Raw genomic sequence first — 18,741 nt, 5'->3', positions numbered from 1 at the left:
TAAATATTTCCCTAGGATCGGGATGCTTCACTTCCTCGGCTGTTTTTAATAATGCAATCAGCGGCTGCTGCAATTAGGAGGCCTAATTAGCATCCGAATAGGACTTCTCACCCACTCCTTACAACAGCAGCAAACAAGCCACGAGGACAGGAGCTGCAATGGGAACTTCCCTTGCACAGGGCAATCGGGTGCTTTTCTGCCTCCTGCAGCCCTGGTGCTGCCGTGGGAATCCATCATTTTGGTCAGGCAGTTACGTGAGGCTTCCTCTAAGTGCACAGTTCTAGGAGCAGCTGCTCAGTCCCTGCTCCATCCAGATGAGCTCTGCACTAGACAGGGACACGGCTCAGTGCTCAGAGCCAACCCCTTGGCTGCCTGCAGAAGGCAGAGCCCAGCAGCACAGGGGTTTCCACTGCAGCCAGAAGTAACCGGACCCAGGGTAGCCCCATCCCCGTATGTCACCCTGGGGGCCCACAACAGCCCCATGTGAGGGATTGGAGCTGCATGGGGTGAAGCTCTAATGAGATGCTGTACACAATCCCTGGTGCACAACACACACCACCCATCCAGCCAAGGAACTTGCTTGCCAAACTGGATGACTTTATTGTTATTTTTCCCATTCATCTCCTGGTCATATTCATTATAGAACCACACACCATCAGCACACCAACCAGAGCCAAGGCCCAGTCATAATCCCAGCTTCTTCTCAGAGTGACCAGGTCAAGTGTAGCCTCCTCTGTTGTACCCAGACAGTAATTTGTGACTGTGAGGGTATTAATTTTCAGGAATTATTTCATTTTCTTGCAACATTAGAGGTTAATTAAATGCTGGCTAATTGCTACCAGTCATTGGAGAAATTTTGCTCCTGAGTCCATTCATGGTCTGAATGCACCAAAAGGAAGAAAGAAAGAATGGAGGAAAGAAAGAAGCCCTTTCAAGACCACAGAAAACTGCAAAAGGATGTTTCTTCCAACCTGACATGACAAAATTGAATTCCAAGCTATTTAATGCATGCACGAAACACCATAAAGAAGCCCATCCCGAGCACTCCACCCACCACAACGGGACGCGGTTTCAAGACCATGAGCAGCGCTGCCAGCTCTGGGCTCCAGGCGTTCCGCTGGGAGTAATGACCCAACGGGGTTCTCACAGACAAGGCTGTTGCCAGCATTTCCAGTGGGACATACAGCTAAGGGAACACTGCGGTTATTATCAACATTAACGATGGTGACTTTGGGAATCCCCCAATCTGCCCTTTGGGTGCTGGGGCTGTCCCCACCAGGACAGCGTGTCCCAACCCGGCATCCCCCAGGGTGGCACCTGGGGAAAGGGACATGGGGAGCTCGTTGGGGTGTCCTTAAAAATGGGGTTTCATGGGTTACACCGTCACGAGGATCATGTCATGCAGCCTGACAAAACACCTCTGTACACGTGCCCGACAGTGGGGCTCAGACCGGCGTGGTTCGTCTGTTGGCCGGGTTGTTGTGCAAAGACTCCTTGAACTCTTTGGGGATGGAGTTGTGGACCTGTAAAAAACCGTGGTCCCGCTCCGAGTTGAGCAGCGTCCCCATGGTGACCTTGGAAGGATCCCTGGAGAGGGTGAACATGGAGATGTCGGTGGAGGGGATGGTGCCAAAGCCCTTGCTGATGGGCGACATGTCCCGGGAGCGTGGCTCGGTGGAGCGCGAGCTGGACCGCCGGCGGAAGCGGTACCGGTAGGGGGGCAGGCGGGTGAATGCCGACCGCTTCAGCAGCTCCGAGTGGGACCTGGCGCGGATCTGGCGGTGCTTCTCGATGTACATGTGCACAGCGATCACCCCCACCATCTCGGCGATGATGAAGGACAGCGCACCGAAGTAGAAGGACCAGCCGTAGGAGTAGCTCTTCTTGGAGTCGCTCTGCCCCGGGTCCCCCGCGTTGGCTGAGATGTAGACGATGATCCCAATGATGTTGCTGAGACCTGTGGGAGGAGGAGAGGGATGGAGCCGGCAGCATCCCTACAGGGCCAGCCCCAGGTCCCCAGGGCTGAGAGCTGCTTGAAGCAAAGTGACTCAATCTCTTAATTCCTGCCGGAGCCAAGAGACTTTCTTTGGGATTTGGGCAATTTCTGCACCGCCAGCAGAGCTGCAGGGCTGGGAAGCTGCTGATACATTTCTGTATTTACTTAATGAATCGATTATGTTTTTTCTGTTGTTTTCTCATCTGCATCAGTGGCTCCTTCCAGCCAGAGGAGGGAGAGTAATTTGTCTCTTTGTGGGGAGAAGAAAAACACAGAATAAAGCAGTACCGTGAGACAAAGACATTGTTGTAAGACAATCAGTGGAAGCGCTGGGGAGCTGTGCACAGAGGAGCAGCCCTGATGGTGCTGCTCTGCAGAAAGTCTGCAGCAGCCCCTCCACCTGCTGCCCAGCACTGCAGGCTTCACGGGGCTGAGAGCAGACCCTGCACAACCTGTCCTGTGTTGGACTCTCATTGGCGCTGTACGAGTTTTCCTCCCTGCTCCTGGGACAGCCCTACATCTGAGCCCACTGTACTGCTGGCCTTGGAGACCCTGAGCTGCCCCCAGGCTCCCAACAAACCCAGAGCCCATCACCTGCTGAGACAAAGAAGATGCCGGCGCTGAGGATGACGTTGTGTTTGCTCTTGTAGAACTCGCTGGCTGCCACACACAGCCCCCCGAAGAAGAGAAGGCCCACGCTGAGGATGGGGAAGATGCTGGAGGCTCTGACAGCACCTGTGGGGTAAAGATGGGGCACAGGCTGAGGGATCCTGGGCTCTGCTGGGCTCTGACCTGCCCCAGGCTGCTGCTGTGGCCCTATGGATATCAGATCTCAGGAGTCACTGCTTTAAGAGGGGTCTTTTCTGTTCACCCTTTCAGAAGTTCAGCCTCCAAACTGATTGCAAAGAGCAATTAATACAGCAAATCCCTCCCTACTGCTAAAACAAAGGCACCTAAAATACACTGTGCCTTGGTTCGGGCTCTCATGCCTCTCTTAGGGCCCATATTAAATGCACAGTAATATAGAGAGGCCCCATTAAAATGCCATTCTGGGGGCTTTAAAATAGACATTTTTTGTTTTAACTGTGGGAGGGGGTGGGAGAAGAGCTTAAACGCTCATCTACTAAAATGGCAAACCAACTCCATTAGACACGATCCACCTCAGGCGGGTGCACAGCACAGCGCTCCCTGCAGAGCTGCAGTGCTGCCAAGGGGTCCCTGTGCCCATGGTGCCCACCCAATTTGCCATGCAAACTTTTCAGCCTGACAAAGGGATGTTTGCTGACAAGTTGGGCGTTGCATTCTCTGCTCTGTCAGGTTATGCCTTGTGTGGGCTCACCTTCCCCCAGCGGCTGTCAGTTTGCACCTTTGTGTCTCACATTTGAGCAAAAGGACTCAAAAGATGCTGGGGGGGATTGGCCTCATCCCAACACTGGGAGTCCATGGTGAGACCCTGGGGCTGCACTGGCTGGGAGCTGGGGGATGCACTGGGGGACGCACTGGATATGGGGCTCAGGGCAATGTGTGTGGCAGCAGACTCACGGAGGAGGTATTCAGCTGTGTCCTGCTCGTAGTCTGCATCCTCAGGAAAGTGGTCGATCTTCTTGCAGACTCCTCGGAAGGTTCCTGGGGAGACACAAGGCGGGGCGTTCAGATCTATGCAGCTGCTGGGAGGGCCTGGAGCAGCTGATGCTCTGCATCTGGTGACCTCCCAGTTAACATTTGGGAAAAAAGGCTCTTTTTCTACTTTTTTTTTTTGGTCATTTCCCTCCTCTCCTGCCTCTGAAGCAAAACAAATGCATTTTGCTCTAAGTGCCTGCCTGTTTGCTTTGGCTCCTTCCTCGCTGTGATTCAGGGCTCTGCTCTCCTGTGCCAAATTGATGTGGTTGTGCCACAGAAGGAGGAAGCCAAGGATGAGCCCACTCCTGCCAGGTGATGCACAGCAGAGTGGCCATGCTGTAGGGAGTGAGCATGGGGAGAGCATGAAGGACCCACAGAGCCGCCATCTCCAAAGTGAGCAGCAAACTTAAATGCAGGAGTGTGCACAGGTGTTGACGAATGTTATTCTTGATGTTATGCATGGGGAAACTGAGGCAGGGAGCATGACTTCTCTGAAGTGCAAGCTCAGGGTGGGGCAGGTGGGATCCCGCAGCCATCTCACTTTGGGTTATTGCTTTTGCATGAAGCAGCCAGTGCTCACATGGAGTTTAACCCAGTGCGGTTGGTGGCAGTGCAGGTCCTGAAGACCTCTCCTCTCCCATACTGGTGCACCATATCTTCCTGGCCTACCCAAATCCATTGCAAGGCATGCGGCTCCCTACCATACCCCATCTTCATCAGCTCCAGCTCTGGGCTTGGGGGAGCTGAGCATCGTGACAGGCATCAATTAAAGCCTGGCGATGAAGCTCTGGAGGTGGCAAGCTGTCATCAGAGCAGAGACGCAGCATCGGAAGGAGAAGCGCCTGCTCCCGTTGCTTTGGGAACTGCGGGTGCAGGGGAGGCTGAGAACGGGCAGCACGATCAGGGTAGGCAGCACTGGGCATGGCAAGGACAGCACATGCAGCACAGCCACCTCTTCCTCCTCCTTCCCAGCTCATGGCTTCCTGCATCTCCTTCTCCCTGTGCCCACCAGCAACACTCTGCCCCATGCACTGCCTCTTCTATTTCTCTTCTTCCTTCCCAGCTGTCACTCAGCTGTGGGACCCCACCAAACACCAGCACGCTGACACCAGGTCCCACCGTGACATCTCCCTACTCCCGACCATGGATAGATTATCTGGTAGAAGAGCCAAGGTTCCAGCACAGGTTTGTCTTTACCTCTCAGTGCCTTGACAACAGTGAAGCTCCAGTTCTGCTCTGCCTATGCAGCTCTGCCTGCCCCAGCACACCCCAACAGCACAGCTCTATCAGGAGCAAAGCCCTGAGCAGCAGCAGGACAGCACAGCAGGGCCAAATTGCTCAGCCCAGGGTGCAGAATATGCACAGCTGTGCTACATCGACTCTCCTCCCCAGCTGGAAGTTGCAAACTCTCTGCTTCAGCACTGCCTGACCCACCAAAACACTTCATTTGCAATAGAGAATAAATAAATAAAAAAAATCAATAAAACAAACAAACAGCACACAAAAAAAGTGACTTTTCCAGTGCTGGTACAGAGCCTTTGTTCAGCTGCAGGATGAGCACCAGCTCCTGCCCACTGCCCATGCATAGGGGCAGCACTTCAGGGCCCCCGCACCCCTCAGCCCCAGCTCTGAGCCCCATCCTATGGGGCATGGCACCACGCACCCCACGCTGCCGCCCCGCCGCATCTATTTCATGTGCTGACATTTATGTCGGATCCTTTACTCCGTTCTGTTCATTAACTGATGACTGTTACCATGGTGACTCTTTAGTCACCCAACACACTGAAAATGTCCCAAACTCCAAACAAATGCAATGCTGAGTGCCCCTGACTCCCATCTATACTGGGGAGGAGCCGCCTACACAACACTGCTTGCTCCATGTCCCTTTGCTCTGCCCTGCAGGACAGCACTGCAGTGCAACAGAGCCAGACCACGGGCTGCAAAGAGCATCTGCCCACTGACTCGGTCTCGCTGCAGCCCCACCTGTAGGGAACAGCAAACCTGGAAGAGATGAACTCACATTTTGCAGTCAGCGTTTTGGACTGCACTCCCTCCACTGTGTGCTCCAGGTAATTCCTCAGCTCCCTTCACCCCCCAGACCACAGCTCCCCACTGCATGCGACCCTCATGCTGCTCTCTGCTCCCCCTGCTCCCGGGGCGATGTTTCCATTCAGCCTTCTGTTGCTGCTGATGTAGTTCATTTGTATTTCGATGTAGGCACTCTCTGCACTGCATTTATCAGAGAATGCAAAGGCAATTAATTGATTTTATCTCAGGTCCATTTCCCCTCACAGCCCTTTCCCCAGTGAGGACCACGGGGAGGGGGCTGGGAGAAGCACTGTTCTCACAGTGCCAGCAGTGTTAGCACAGTCAGGGACACAGACCCTCACCTGGGCAGCCAGAAGAGCAAAGAACTCTGGTTCTGATTGTAACACCTCGATGTTTTTCATCCAGTGGAACAGCATTCAGAGATTGCTGTAGCTGTTGCTTATCAGTGTGCAAAGCACAACTTGGGCTTGGGATGATAAGCAAACACTGCTCTTCAACAAGAACAGAGCTCCCACCAATCCTCCCCTCAGTGGTCACAACCCAGTGGGAGCCACAGTCCTGCTGCCAGGTCAGACCCAGCGCTTGGCACTGCCCAGGGAGTTCAGCTACAGACAGCCCATCTGGCTGAACCCACATGGAGTGAGCCATGCGGCTGTGGTGCCCTGAGCACTCTGGCATTCAACACCCACAGGAGAACAGAACCTGGAGCTCAGCTGCAGCACTCTGTGCTGTGAGCCTGTGGCACACCTCGGAGATGCTCAGGCACCCGGCTGCCAGCAAGACTCCAAAATATCTCCCAGGAATCCAAACTCCAGGGCTCTCTCTCTTTTTCTTTTCGATACCTCCCGCCCACCACCCAGATGCCTGCAGAGTTGGAAGGATTCATGTTCTCCTTCCCTTCACCAGCTTCACGTGGTGCCACCGGGCTGAGAACTGCCTGCCCAAGAGCTGCACCCTGTGCACTCCATGCAAAGCAATGAGGACACAGCAGGTTTAGAGCTGGTGTTCTTTCATCCTGAAACTGGCTTTGTGGTCCTTCAGACCACAGCCTTCCACCTCCTCACAAAGCATCTGCTTGAATGAACCCTGCTGGCGAGCTGTTGAACTAAGATTAGTGCATGCAACGGTTGGGAAAAGCCCTCTGCTCCACACTGCTCTGCTCAGATGGGTTCCCTGCAGTATGGCACACAGATTCCCCAGCACCATGCCCCCCCCCTGCTCACTCCTGCCCACTGCAGTGGCCCCGTGCCAGGTTCTCAGCAGGGTAATGGCATGGGACGTGTCTCCCCCTCCTTCACACCCTCTCCCCCTCTCCGGTGGTGGTTGGTGTCTCAGCTGTCACCTACACAGATATGTATTTTCTGAAGGATTTTTTTGTTGTTGTTTCCTTACCCTTTGGAAAAAAAAAAAAAAAAAAACTACAGTGGAAAATCCCCAAGTCAAAGTAAAGGAGTGCAGCAGCAAGGAGGTGGCAGAGGCAGCAGCATGGTTGCGGAGCTGGATGGACAGATGCTGGCTCAGACAGGAGCTTGAATGTGGGCAACCAAAGCACAGGGACAGCCCCACGCCCGGTGATGACCCCACAGCTTGGAGCTGGGCAGTGCCTGGTGGGATCTGGGTGTCCCCATAAGCACAGCCAGGCTCTGGCATCATGGCTGCTGGGAGATGTTGCTGCTGCACTGAGTGCCAGTGCCCGAGTGTCACAGACTTTATTCCCTCAGCATTGCTAAAAGGGAAAAAAAAAAAAAGAAAGAAAAAAATCTACATTTTGACAGTGACTCATCATCTCCCATTCTGGAATCTGTGGGGTTGCTACAACCTACACAAGGCAGTTCAGAAAAGCAAAACAATTCTGAATAATAGAGGAGGAAAAAAAGTTTGAAAAGGATGGGTAATTTCTGGCACTCTTTGAGGGCTCAGCTTTGGTGTTCTCATGAAAGAAGCAATCAGGTAATGCACCAGAGCTGCTTCCCAGGCCACCCCCTAGGTTTCCTTCTCCATCACTGGAGCTCGTTAGGGACCAGAGAGGCTGACAGCGACCTGCCAGCCCAGTCCTGCAGTGGTGGGGGATGAGGACCATGGATGGGAGCAGGGGCATGAAGACTCCTTTGGTGGAGGGAGGGGATGAGCTCAGGAGCCTCCCACGAGGCACATGGCAGCCACTACTGGGCTGGGGCAGCTCTGTGGCATGTTGCAGGAAAACATTTCTTGTTTCAACAGCAAATAAACATCGATTTTTATTGTAAAAAGTAATTGACATTGCTATAATAGCAAAGTGAGGGCTGGAGCAGCCAGAATCCATGTAAATAAGCCACGAGATGGAAAGTAATGAGCTTCGCTGATTGAGTTTATCCTTTTAAATTAATACAACTGTAAGAATTGGAAAAAATCACCAGCTCAGAGATGATGACAGAGAGAGGCAGGCAGGAGCTGGGGCTGAGCGCTCCTGCAGCACACACACACATCGGGACAGGATCTGAGCTCATGTCTCCCCGTGGGGCTCCTCCCCACCATTTCTGCTGCCTTCTGACAGCTTCCCATCCGACCTGTTGCAGCATTCGCCCTTTTCTGCTCTCTTATTCGTGCACAACCTCCGTGTGTCCGCGATGCCTTTTTCTCTCATTTGCTCTTTGCCCTTTGCACGTCCCCGCAGCACAGCGACTCCGGGGCTGTCCCCAGTGGAAGCTACGAGGTTCAGGGGCACAGTGTCACAGCCCCAGCCGGAGCCAACCCCGGCCCCGCAGCCTGTAAGCCTGCAGCAGAGCAGGGAGGAGGAGGCAGGGGGCAGCCGAGCCCTCCTCCAGCACCACGTCAAGGCAGGGGGGTGCTACGTGTCAGGGAGCAAAGGACAGAGCAGTAATTGCCTGCACGTCACGGCTGCAAGCTGGGATAACACACCAGAAGGACAGGACCAGCTCATTTATGGGAGACCATCTGACCCACACGGCATCTCTGAACCCTACGGGGCGATTCGCAGGAGTAGAATGCTAAAATCGGTGATAAAACCCATCCAGAGAGGACGAGGTGGGAGAAAAACAAGGGTCAGGCGTGCACAGACCTCCTGGGGATCCTCCGTGTGAATTAGCGGCCACTTGTTTGACCAGAGATGATACAGAGAGGGGATAGGAGAAGCGGTGCTCTGAGCCTGCTGCAACCCCGGAGCTGCACCAGAGGACAGGTCGTAGCAGCAGCTGCTGAAGTGTGTTTATAACAAGTAGGAGAGGAAGCTGCTTGACGATGGAAGCGGGAGGTTTCACTCCGTCTGCATTAAAGTGTCCAGTGAATTCCCAAAAACCCATAAATGCCAATTTCACAGCTCTGAAGAGCAGCCCCTGGCTCAGGGAGCTCCTTTGGGCTCTGTGCTGACGGCTGAAGGGGAATGGATCAGCATTAAGAATTGTGGCTCAGGTCCTGGCAATCAAGACTTGATTACACTTCCTATGGGCAAACAGTGGAGTTCAGGCACTATCGTATATCTGTGGAGCTTTATCGGCCAGTTCACAGGGAAAAAAAACCAAAAACAATTGTGAACACAAGCAGTTAGAATGGACTTGAGCATAAAAGCACAGCTGGGAATAGAGGATGATTTCAGAGTGTTTTACCCCCAGATTTCACGAGTGAGACACGAGCTTGCACCAATCGGAAAGCCGCCCGGTCAGTATGCAAACAGCCACGAAAACAAAAGAGAGCCCAACAAAAGGGAGAGAAGGGATCCGCGTTTAAAACAGCAGCTCAGAACCGCGGAGGGCTGGGAAAGGACACCAAGAAAGAGCACAGAAACCATCACGACGTTATTCCCCGACGAGGAGCAAGCGGGTGAGCAAAGGGGCTGTGAGAGAGACGAGACACCAAAAGGGCTCCTCCACCTCTTTCTGAGGGCTGTGAGAAGTAAATCACTCCTCAGAGGACTCAAGCAGTGCAGAATATCAAGGCTAAAAATATGTAAATCGCCACGGAAAGCGCTGCCAGAGCTTCAGCGAGGCCAGGAAGATGCCAAAAGGCAATTTAGAATTTCTGAGCTCGCTGCATGAGGCATTAAAAAGGTCACTATTTCTGAAAGAGGGATCTTTACAAATAAACACATTTGCTCAGGACTCGGTGAGTCATGCTGGAGCGGAGCACAGAGCATTTCCAACCTAATGCTTCTGACAGGCCACGAGCGGGGTGATCTTTTCATGTTTACAGTTCATCGATAGTTTTTACAGCCGCACAGTCAATCTCTGAAGCGCATTTAGCCTGGGAGGAGGCTCGGCAGGCTGTTTTCCTTGCAAAAGTGATATTAAATTTCTTTTTTCTTTCTCTCGTAGCACTGATTCGAAGCTAAGTACTTCAGCTTCAGATACGGGACTGCCACTCAAACACCCCCTTTCTTTTTATTATTATTATACTCCTTCTTGCATCTCCCTAACAACAGAAACATTCCAAGATTTCAGCTGAAACACTGAAAGCAGCTGTACCCATCCAGCCCTGATTGGTGCAGAGGGCTGCAGCCCTGGTGGGGACAAGCAGTGCTTGGTGAGCAGCACTGCAGCTTCACTTCCCCCTTTATTGGGAGCATCCTACAAGCTGAGCCAGGAGCAGGCTTTGCAGTGCTGAGCATAAGCCACTTTTTCCTTATGTCCAATCTCAATCTCCTCTTACAGTTTGAAATCATTACCCCTTGTCACATTCCAACAGATCCTGCTACAGATTGTCCCCTTCTTTTTAACAGACCCCCTTTAGATGCTGAAAGGACGCTGAAATGTAGAAGATCCGAGTCTTGATTCTTCCCTCATCTAAGAGATCTCGCACCAAGCAGGCACCTGGAGCACAGCACCCCCTGAATCACTGTGTGCTGCCAGAGGTTGGGTGACAGCAGCTGGGTGGCACAGGGCGCTCCAGGCTCCCTGCCCACCTTAAGGCAGTGCTGGCACTGTGGGGCTGTGCAGGATGTGAGGACACAGCAAGAGTCTCTCAGCACAAGTTAAAAACCAGGAATGCTTTAATAACAGCATTGGTAATCTCTGGGGGGGGGGGGGGGAGGGGGGGGGGGGAGGGGCTGCTTTCCCCTCCCTTAACATTTCCAGGCACGAACTAAGAGTAAAAGTGCAATGGTGGGACAGTTACCAAATCACAAAACAAACTGGAAGAGCGAGCATCCACCAGGCACCAGCACAAATGTCACCCTCACACGCCGCCTTTTGTTCGATCTGTGCTCAGGCTGAGTCACTCACTGATCCTTCCCACGTGCCCCACTCCTGCCCCAGTGCTCCACATGGGACACGAACTGCTCCATGCCAAGTGATGCATGAAGCCCTCCTGCTGCTGGGCTGCAGCCTCTGCTCCTGTCTGCCGCTTGCCTTGCCCGCTCCCTGCCTTGCCCTGCACACCTGATGGCCTGACCCTGCTCTCTGCATGATCAAAAGCAGTTCCCCATCACCTGATGTGGGATGGTGGCAGCCCAGCAGCACCGGGTTTTGTCTGTGGGTTGTGGTGTCAGGAGATAAGGAGCACGCAGTATCTGAGAACACCATCATGCAGCATTACCTGCTCAGCAGCCATAATAATTCCTCCTGCCTCTCTGCACGATGACTGCGAACAAACCCTGATATTTTCAAGCCTGTCAAACGCAGTCAGCCAGTGCGCGAGTGAATTCTGCAAGCGTTAGGGAGGCAAGCACAACCCAGCTGTCATAGCACACATTCCAGCAGGGAGCAAACCCCTGTTGCAATGACAGACCACTTCCAGGAGATCCTTTTGGTGCTGAGCACGGGACAGCGCAGCCCCAGCACAAGCAGCGCTAGAGGGAAGGACCCTGCAGCTCTACCATTAGTGCTCCTGGTGGCCACAGCCAGGTGTGCAGCAGCCTGGGAGATGCACTTGTTAGCCATCAGGGCACCTGGTCACTGCAGCTCTGCAGCATCTGTTCCAATCAGTGCTCCTCACACAACTGCTGCATCACTTTCCCTTCTGCCCCCAGCAGGCCTGCAGCCATCACTCAACAATTCTGCTGATAAAATGCTGTGCCTGTGCATAGGGATGCTGCTGGCACAGTGTGCCTCCACTTCAGGAAATGACCATGATGAGTATTTCTGTACATCCATCTCCAATACAACCAGTCCAAAGGACACTGGACAGCATAAAACATGGAATATCCCCTACTTTGAACTTATTTGGGAAAACACTTCTTATATCAGATAGTTGGAAGGGAACGTAATCATCAAATAAGGAGATGCACAAAGTACTCATGCCACCAAGGCTGGGCTTGTACCATGAGTGTTGCTTTTGAGGCAATGCTGAAATGTCCCCTCTGCAGAGCTCCAGCATGCAAGAGCATGGAGTGAGCACAGCAGTTGTTACCCCAGCACTGTTACTCCTTATCATGGCAGGTGTCTTCTTAATCAAAGGAACTCCTTGGGATGCCCAACGCTGCTCTCCCCAGAGCAAGCAGTGCTGCATTACAGCTGGAGGACTGCACAGCACAGTGTGCTCCCTGGGGTACTCATCCTTTAACAAGCAGCTACAACACCACGTGCAGCACCAGGCAGAGTGGAGCCCCGAGGGGAGGATGTGGGGATGTGGGGACCTGCAGCCCAGCACCAAACCCCAAGCCAAAATGCAGCCAAGCACAGCTGTAAGGAGTTCTCTCCTATGGGATTTCAGCATATTTATAGAATTTTGAGAGCAATTTTGGCCTTCCAGAAAAAAAATAAAATAAAATGTTAATGCCTATTTACAAAATGCACCTCGTGTTTACTAAAAATCCATGGTGTGACCCATGTGAATAGTGCCAGAAGCACCAAGCCAGTTGTCCACCATGGCTGTGTTACCTTGCCTCATCCCAAGCAGCAGCCACTGCAGAAGGCTGTGGCTGTGCCAGAGGGACTGCACCCCACTAAGCAGAGCTGAGGGGCCATGCATCCCTTTGGACCAACACCAGTGAACTCACCCAGACCTGCTTCCAGTTGTGCATTATGAAAGGCAGAAAGCTTGTGGGAAGAGAAGTGATTCACCTGCAGCCATGTAACCCTGCACTGCACAGCAACGCTGCTCTCCTGCTGCCTGGCCAGTGCAGCAGCACCGGGCACGAAGACCTGGCACCATCATGGTGGCTGCCCCAGCACTTGGGCTGGCTGCCTCTGTGAGCCATCACCAGTTATTTACAGCCATAATGGAGACAGTGACCTTGCATGGAAAAAAACAACACTTTGAGCCTCATTCAGATTCAGCCTTCCACCTCTATTAAACAGGAGCAGCTCTTGAGATGACAGACTCTGCACCACGCCTATGCAGCAATAAAACGCCTGCTCCCGAGCTGCTCGCAGCATACATTCACTCCTCACGTGCTGCTCACAGCAATGTGGGAGCTGGCTCTCCACGCTGCCCAGATGATGGGTGCTGCTGCGCATCCCACGAGGTGAGTGCTGTGCCTGCTGCTCCACACACCCATCTCAGAGCAGAGCTGGGGCAGGAGCAGAGTGGGATCTTCCAATGGCAGCGGGATATGCTCTGGCTAGAAGAGCTCCTATGGCTCTTGGTACAGGCACAAGGGTGTGGAGCAGGCCAGGGTTTTGGCAGCCCAGTCGCCATCTCCATTGGAGAAGCATAATGAATGCTTATGCAGTATAAGCCCCAACAAGACTAACGGTAGGGATGCCCAAGTGAGAGGTCTGACTGGAGACCCATGCTCAGTGGTTTCGCCCAGCCCAGCTCTGCCCCCAACACCAGCTCTGGCCCCAGCACTAGGTGCAAGCCCTGCTCATCCCCATGTACCTGTTTCCCGGCGGCAGAAGGGATGGGGTTAAGCCTGCAGTGTTTAAACTGCATCAGGACATGGGCAATGTGCCCTCCTCACTCTCACCCATTGCTGCCATTTGAGGTGCCTCTGTATCTAATTCCTGTTTCACCATTGCAGCTCCCTGTCCCTGTATGGGGGCAGAGACCATTGCTCCATTCACCCCCAGCGCAGGCAGTGCAGCCGATTGGGGTTGTGAGCACCGTGAGGAGGTGTTAAATGGCAGCTGGAGTGTTGGTGAGAACCCATCACAGACGGCATCCAGACAGAAGAACAGGATGAGCAGCTCTTTAAATACCTGCTGATAATGAATAGCACAAAAATGTGCTCCATCATGGCTGATTGCAATCTCACAGACATTTGCTTGGCGCTTTTAAAAATTAAAGATAATAACTTTCAAACAGAAACAATATTGCTGTCACCTTGGGGAAATTCTCTGCTTGGCCTCATTCAGAGGGCCGTGAGGCTCCAGGAGCTGGTGGCTGGCCAGCAGCAGCTGCTCACTGCCCACGGCTGCTTTCAGTGTGAGCAGCTCCGCTCTGCAGAGCCAAGAGGAGCTGTGGGAACAGCCAGGGGGAAGAGGAAAGCACAGAGCCACCCCTGCGGGTGGAGAACCATGGCGGGAGCTCACTGCACCCTGAGCTACTGCCAGAGAGAGGGACTCAAAACTGCAACCAAAAGAGTCCAAAACTGGGACTCCTGTTATTGGAAACAGCAGTTCTCACGCGCGCATGGCAGATCATAGAATCTAACAGGATGGGTTAAAATAAACCTGCAGGGTTGAGTAATACAAGGAGAAATTCTTCAGTCATGTTGGAAGAAAGGAGCTCCCTGCCACTGCAGGGTGGCAGCGGTACAGCTGTCAGTCACAAGCAGGAGTGACACCCAATGATTTCTGCACCAGGTGCTGCTCTTCTGGGAGATAAGCAGCCCTGTGCACCGCCAGGGATCAGGGACGATGCTGAACAGCTGCCTTTAAACACGCACATGGAATTGGTGGGGCTGAAGGGCTCCATCCCGGTAGCACTGGGAGGACAGTTTTCTCAAGGTCTAAAAGGGATTTTCATTCATCTTGGCAGCCTGGTGAGTTTCTGGAGGATAATGGCTGGCTTTATGGTTAATCTGTCCCCGCAGATCCCCATGAGCAATGGCAGTGGTGGGGGCACGTGGCACCAGGGCTGCAGGTACAACCTCATGGGGAGCAGAGCTGCATTGGTCCCAGGCCAGGCTGCAAAGGAGGGCATTACCGAAACACATTCAGAGCTCCACAAGCTATTTGATTTGGCTGTCCTGAAGAAGTAAAAGAATGGTATTATGCTTTATTAAGCAGATTGTAGAGATTGTGAATTGCCTTCCAATGGGATGTTTCTATATTGAACCTGCTATTGAAACAGCATTGGGCTACAACAGTGTCTTTATGGAAAATAATAATGATAACATGAACTAATTGCAGATAAAAGGTGTAAACGACAGGTAAAAGACCAACTGCAATAGTCAGGAATGATGGGGGAAGGTCAGGTGCTGGAGACAGGTTCAGGGTTGGGCTCAGTTACTCACAGCCATTTTGCAGAGACATGGCCAAGGCTTTGCCTTCAGGAGCTGCAGGATATGACAGCACAGAAGGGGTGGGGGGAGATGGTGAGCAGCTGGCAGGGAAGTGCCCCACAGAAGGAAGCGCCTGCTGGTCAGAATTAGAGAGCAAGAAGTGGAGCAGGAAACCCCATGAGGTGACATGTTGGAGAAGGGACTGAGTTGGTTTATCCCCAGTGCTGCAGCTGCAGTGGGGTCAGGATGTGGAAGCAGCAGGGGCAGAGGAGCTGAAATATGGGAGTGGTGAGTGGGCCTTGGCTGAAGGTGAAGGCAGCTCTGGGAACTGCTCAGGGCAGGAAGGCCCCAGCCCTCCAACGTTCAAAAGAGTGATTTTTACTCTTAGCCAAGTTCCCCTCAGAAGATGAACAATAACTAAGAAAAGTTCTCAGAGCTCAGTGGGGAGAAACGGGCTCTATCATGACTTGTGGCCCTGCTGCTTCTGTGGGACATGAGAACTGGTCCAGGCAAGGGGGACACAGTGTCCCCTGCATCCATCCAAGCCCAAGAAAAGAAGCCAGCAGGGCACACGGGGAAAAGATACGTCCTAGCAGGGCAGATGAGGAAAGCAGGACGGACAGACAGATGGGGCCAGTGGGACGCCAGAGTATTAGCTAGGCAGGAGCTGAGAGGCACTCGGGGTGCTCCAGCAGCACCAATCACTTTGTTCCCAGTTCCCACAGAGGAGGAAAGGCAGCCCGCTCCCAGCACAGCTCTCCCTATCACTGCCATCCCCCCTTCTCTGCCTCCTGATGCTGGGGAGTCGGCCTCAACCTGTTTGTAACCCAAACACTGCAACGTACAGTACGGCAAAGGCTGCGCCAGCACAACAGCCGTGAGCGCTGTCCAGGCTCTCACTGTCGAGGCAGCCGCTAATTTGTGTTTGCCGGCGTGGGTGTCTCACACGGCTCCGCTGCGGCTTCATTCAAGATTTATCCGCTCCTGCCATGGGCTCAGTGCGGCCACGTGATGGCAGCTCCCACGCAGGGCTGTGTGCTGCTGCCGTGGGCTCACAGAGCACTGCGATGCCGCGCACCCGGCGCCGCTTCGGTCATTTCAGTGATCTGCTGCATGCACGCAGGCAGGCGAGGAGGAGAGCAATGTTTAATTCCTCTGTCGCAGAGCACGCTAAACCCATCGGCAGCAGAAATCTCCAGGCCCAGGTGCTCTCCAAAGCACAGAGCAGAGCTCTGTACTGTATGATCCATGCACCCCAGGGCTGGGTTCACCGTTGAGAGAGGCTGACAATGTTCAAAGGTCCTTATTCTGTAAGCTACATGTGATGAATGCACAGAAGCAGCAGAATGATGAGGCCCTGCCAGCAGGAGGGGCTGCCCTGCCCTTCTGCCCCCCTCCCTAATGCAAGAATGGCCCTGAGCAGGAGAGCATGGCACATGATGTTCGTGCACCCAGCACCAACGTGTCCCCCAGCACCAGGGCACCCAGGCTCCATGTGCTGCCCTGACACAGAGTGGGGTGGGACCCCCAAGTGGGACCTCCCTACTCAGATCTCATCTTGGTGCCCCCCACCCTCCCATGCCACGCTCAGGGCGAGGACCCATGATTCAGCGCTGAGCCCTTTCCCGAGTGCGCTGTGCCCAAGAGACCAGGGTTGCACCAGCTCCTTCCAAAGCTGTGATTTATGGCAGTGAGGGAAACATAAAGCATTCACTGAAGAAAACCACAGCCAGCAAAAATAAGAATTTTGGAAATTACTCATGCCTTCAGTGATCCCATCTCTCACAGCCCTGTCTGCTGCCTCCTCTGCTCCCTCAGCCTGAGAGGGGAGACAGATTATCGCCAATTACTTATTATGGAATTAGAGCATGATCCAAACCTTCCTTGAATCAATAGGAGAGCTCTGACTGCCTACAGTGGGCCTAGGGCCGAGCACAGGAGCACGCAGGGTATTTCTGCAGCCGTGGCTGTGACTCACCGAGAACTTTCTGAGGTGATGGGTGCAGTTCGGCGCTATATTCACCTGCCTCCATGTCAGCAGATCCTCTCCTGGGGTCGGGGGAGCTCGGCACCCCCATGGCCTTAGGATGGAGGACAGCCTGTTAGCCCTCAGGGCACCAGCTGCTGCCGTTCATTTTAAAAGTTAGGGTGATCCCATCGGCCATTTTTTGCTTCACAGGTGCCAGCACCTGGGCTCCACTCATGCTCACGTTTGAGCGCTGCCGGTTGGTGCTCACACAAATCTCAGCCAAGAACTTCGGGCTGACGACACCCCCGGAGCAGCGGGCAGCGCTGCAGGACAACAGAGGGTGCTGCCGCTGCAGGGGTAGAGCTGTGAGGGCAGGCGCGATCCCCGAGGGACGCAGAGCCGAGAAGCGGCGGGGGCAGCAGCAGGATGTCGTGCCGCTTGGAGGGGAAGGGCCGGCCCCGCTGCCGGGGGCCGGCTGCGAGCGGGGCCGGCCGCGAGTGCGGCACGTTATCCCCGGCGTGAGCACGGCGCCCGCAGAACCTCCGCCGGGAGCGGCTCAGAAATGCGCGCACCGCTCGATTCCCATTAAAGCAGCCCCGGGGCCCGGAGAGAGAGAGGGACCTGTGGCCGCCCAGCCCTGGCCCCGCCGCACAGCCCCGCGGCTCGTGGTACGCACCGCGGCCTCCCGCAGCCGGCACCGCTTCCCGGCACGGGGGGGAATCCCCCCGGCACCCCGCGTTCCGCGCACGGGAGCCGCCCGCAAAGTTTCCCCCGCCCGCAGCGCGGCACCGCCGAGCGCATCGTCTCCGGGCGGGGGTCCGGACGTGGGGCGGGGGCCCGCGGCACCCCTGCCCTCCCCCGAGCTTCTGGGGCCGGGCACCGGCGGGCTGCCGGGGGCGGTCGGTACCTTCCAGGCAGCACGTCCTCCAGAGCCCCGAGTGGGTCATCACCTCCTCGTTCTTGCGGCTCGTGTCGTTGTCGCCGCCGGACTTAGTCCTGCACACGCCGCGCGAGTAGAGCCAGTAGTCGGTGCCCACGGCGATGGTCATCAGGCTGAAGGCTGCGAAGGCTCCCACCGTGGTGATGAGCATCTGGACGCCTCTGTCACACATCCTCATGCTGCTTCATCCTACGGCGGCGGCTCGCAGGGGAAGGGCCGGCGCCGCCGCCCGCCGCCGCTCTCCGCGCCCGGCGCCTCATGCCCCCGCGGCCCGCGCCGAGCCGGGCCCCCGCGGCGGCGCAGCGCGGGGCCGCCGAGCCCCGGGGCTCCCGGCCGGCATGGCCCGAGCGACGGCGGTGCGGAGCGGAGCGGCTCCGCCGTGCGCCCGCGGCGGAGAGCGCGGAGCCTCTCGCGGCGCCTCCCCCACGCCGCCCGGCCCAAGGCAGCTGCGGGGGGCGGCGGGGGCGTGGGGCAGCGGAGGGCGGGCCGCGGGGGGTGGTGTGGGGGGAGGGGGGCACCGGGAAACCGCCCCCCTTCGGGGGACGGCGCCGGGGCTGGGGTGGTGGTGATGGGGGGCGGTGCTGGGGCGAAACCTGGCGGGGACTCCTCTGGCCCCGCTTTCCCCGCCGCCGGGAGCAGCTGCCCCCCCGGGATATCGCTCCGAGCACCATCCGAGCACCTGCGTGTGTAACTGGGGCACCGCAGAGAGACCCCGGGCTCGCCCCAGCCGAGGAGCCGCCTCCCGCACCCAGCACAGCTGCCTGCCCCAGAGGAGCCGTGTCCATCACCTGCCGGGGTGCCCGAGGAGGACAGGGGGCCCAGAAACAGACATTAGACCCGGGGGAGTC

The 18,741-nt window shown here is 55.2% G+C and overlaps 1 protein-coding gene across 1 annotated transcript; it reads right to left on the bottom strand.

The window, feature by feature from the left end:
* Positions 1–945: 945 nt before the first annotated feature.
* Positions 946–18,173, bottom strand: CACNG3 (calcium voltage-gated channel auxiliary subunit gamma 3). The gene is made up of 4 exons (XM_072349115.1): positions 17,861–18,173; positions 3,539–3,622; positions 2,591–2,731; positions 946–1,957 (listed from the first exon to the last, which is right to left on the bottom strand). Exons 1-4 carry the CDS (start codon positions 18,069–18,071, stop codon positions 1,446–1,448), a joined length of 948 nt encoding a protein of 315 aa, XP_072205216.1. The 5' UTR covers positions 18,072–18,173; the 3' UTR covers positions 946–1,445.
* Between the last annotated feature and the right edge of the window lie 568 nt (positions 18,174–18,741).

Source organism: Excalfactoria chinensis, chromosome 14 (genome assembly GCF_039878825.1).
Source record: "Excalfactoria chinensis isolate bCotChi1 chromosome 14, bCotChi1.hap2, whole genome shotgun sequence".
In the NCBI taxonomy this organism is placed as follows: Eukaryota; Metazoa; Chordata; class Aves; order Galliformes; family Phasianidae; genus Excalfactoria; species Excalfactoria chinensis.
The sequence above is the reverse complement of the archived record's forward strand: the minus strand, read 5'-3'. Positions and strand labels throughout refer to the sequence as shown.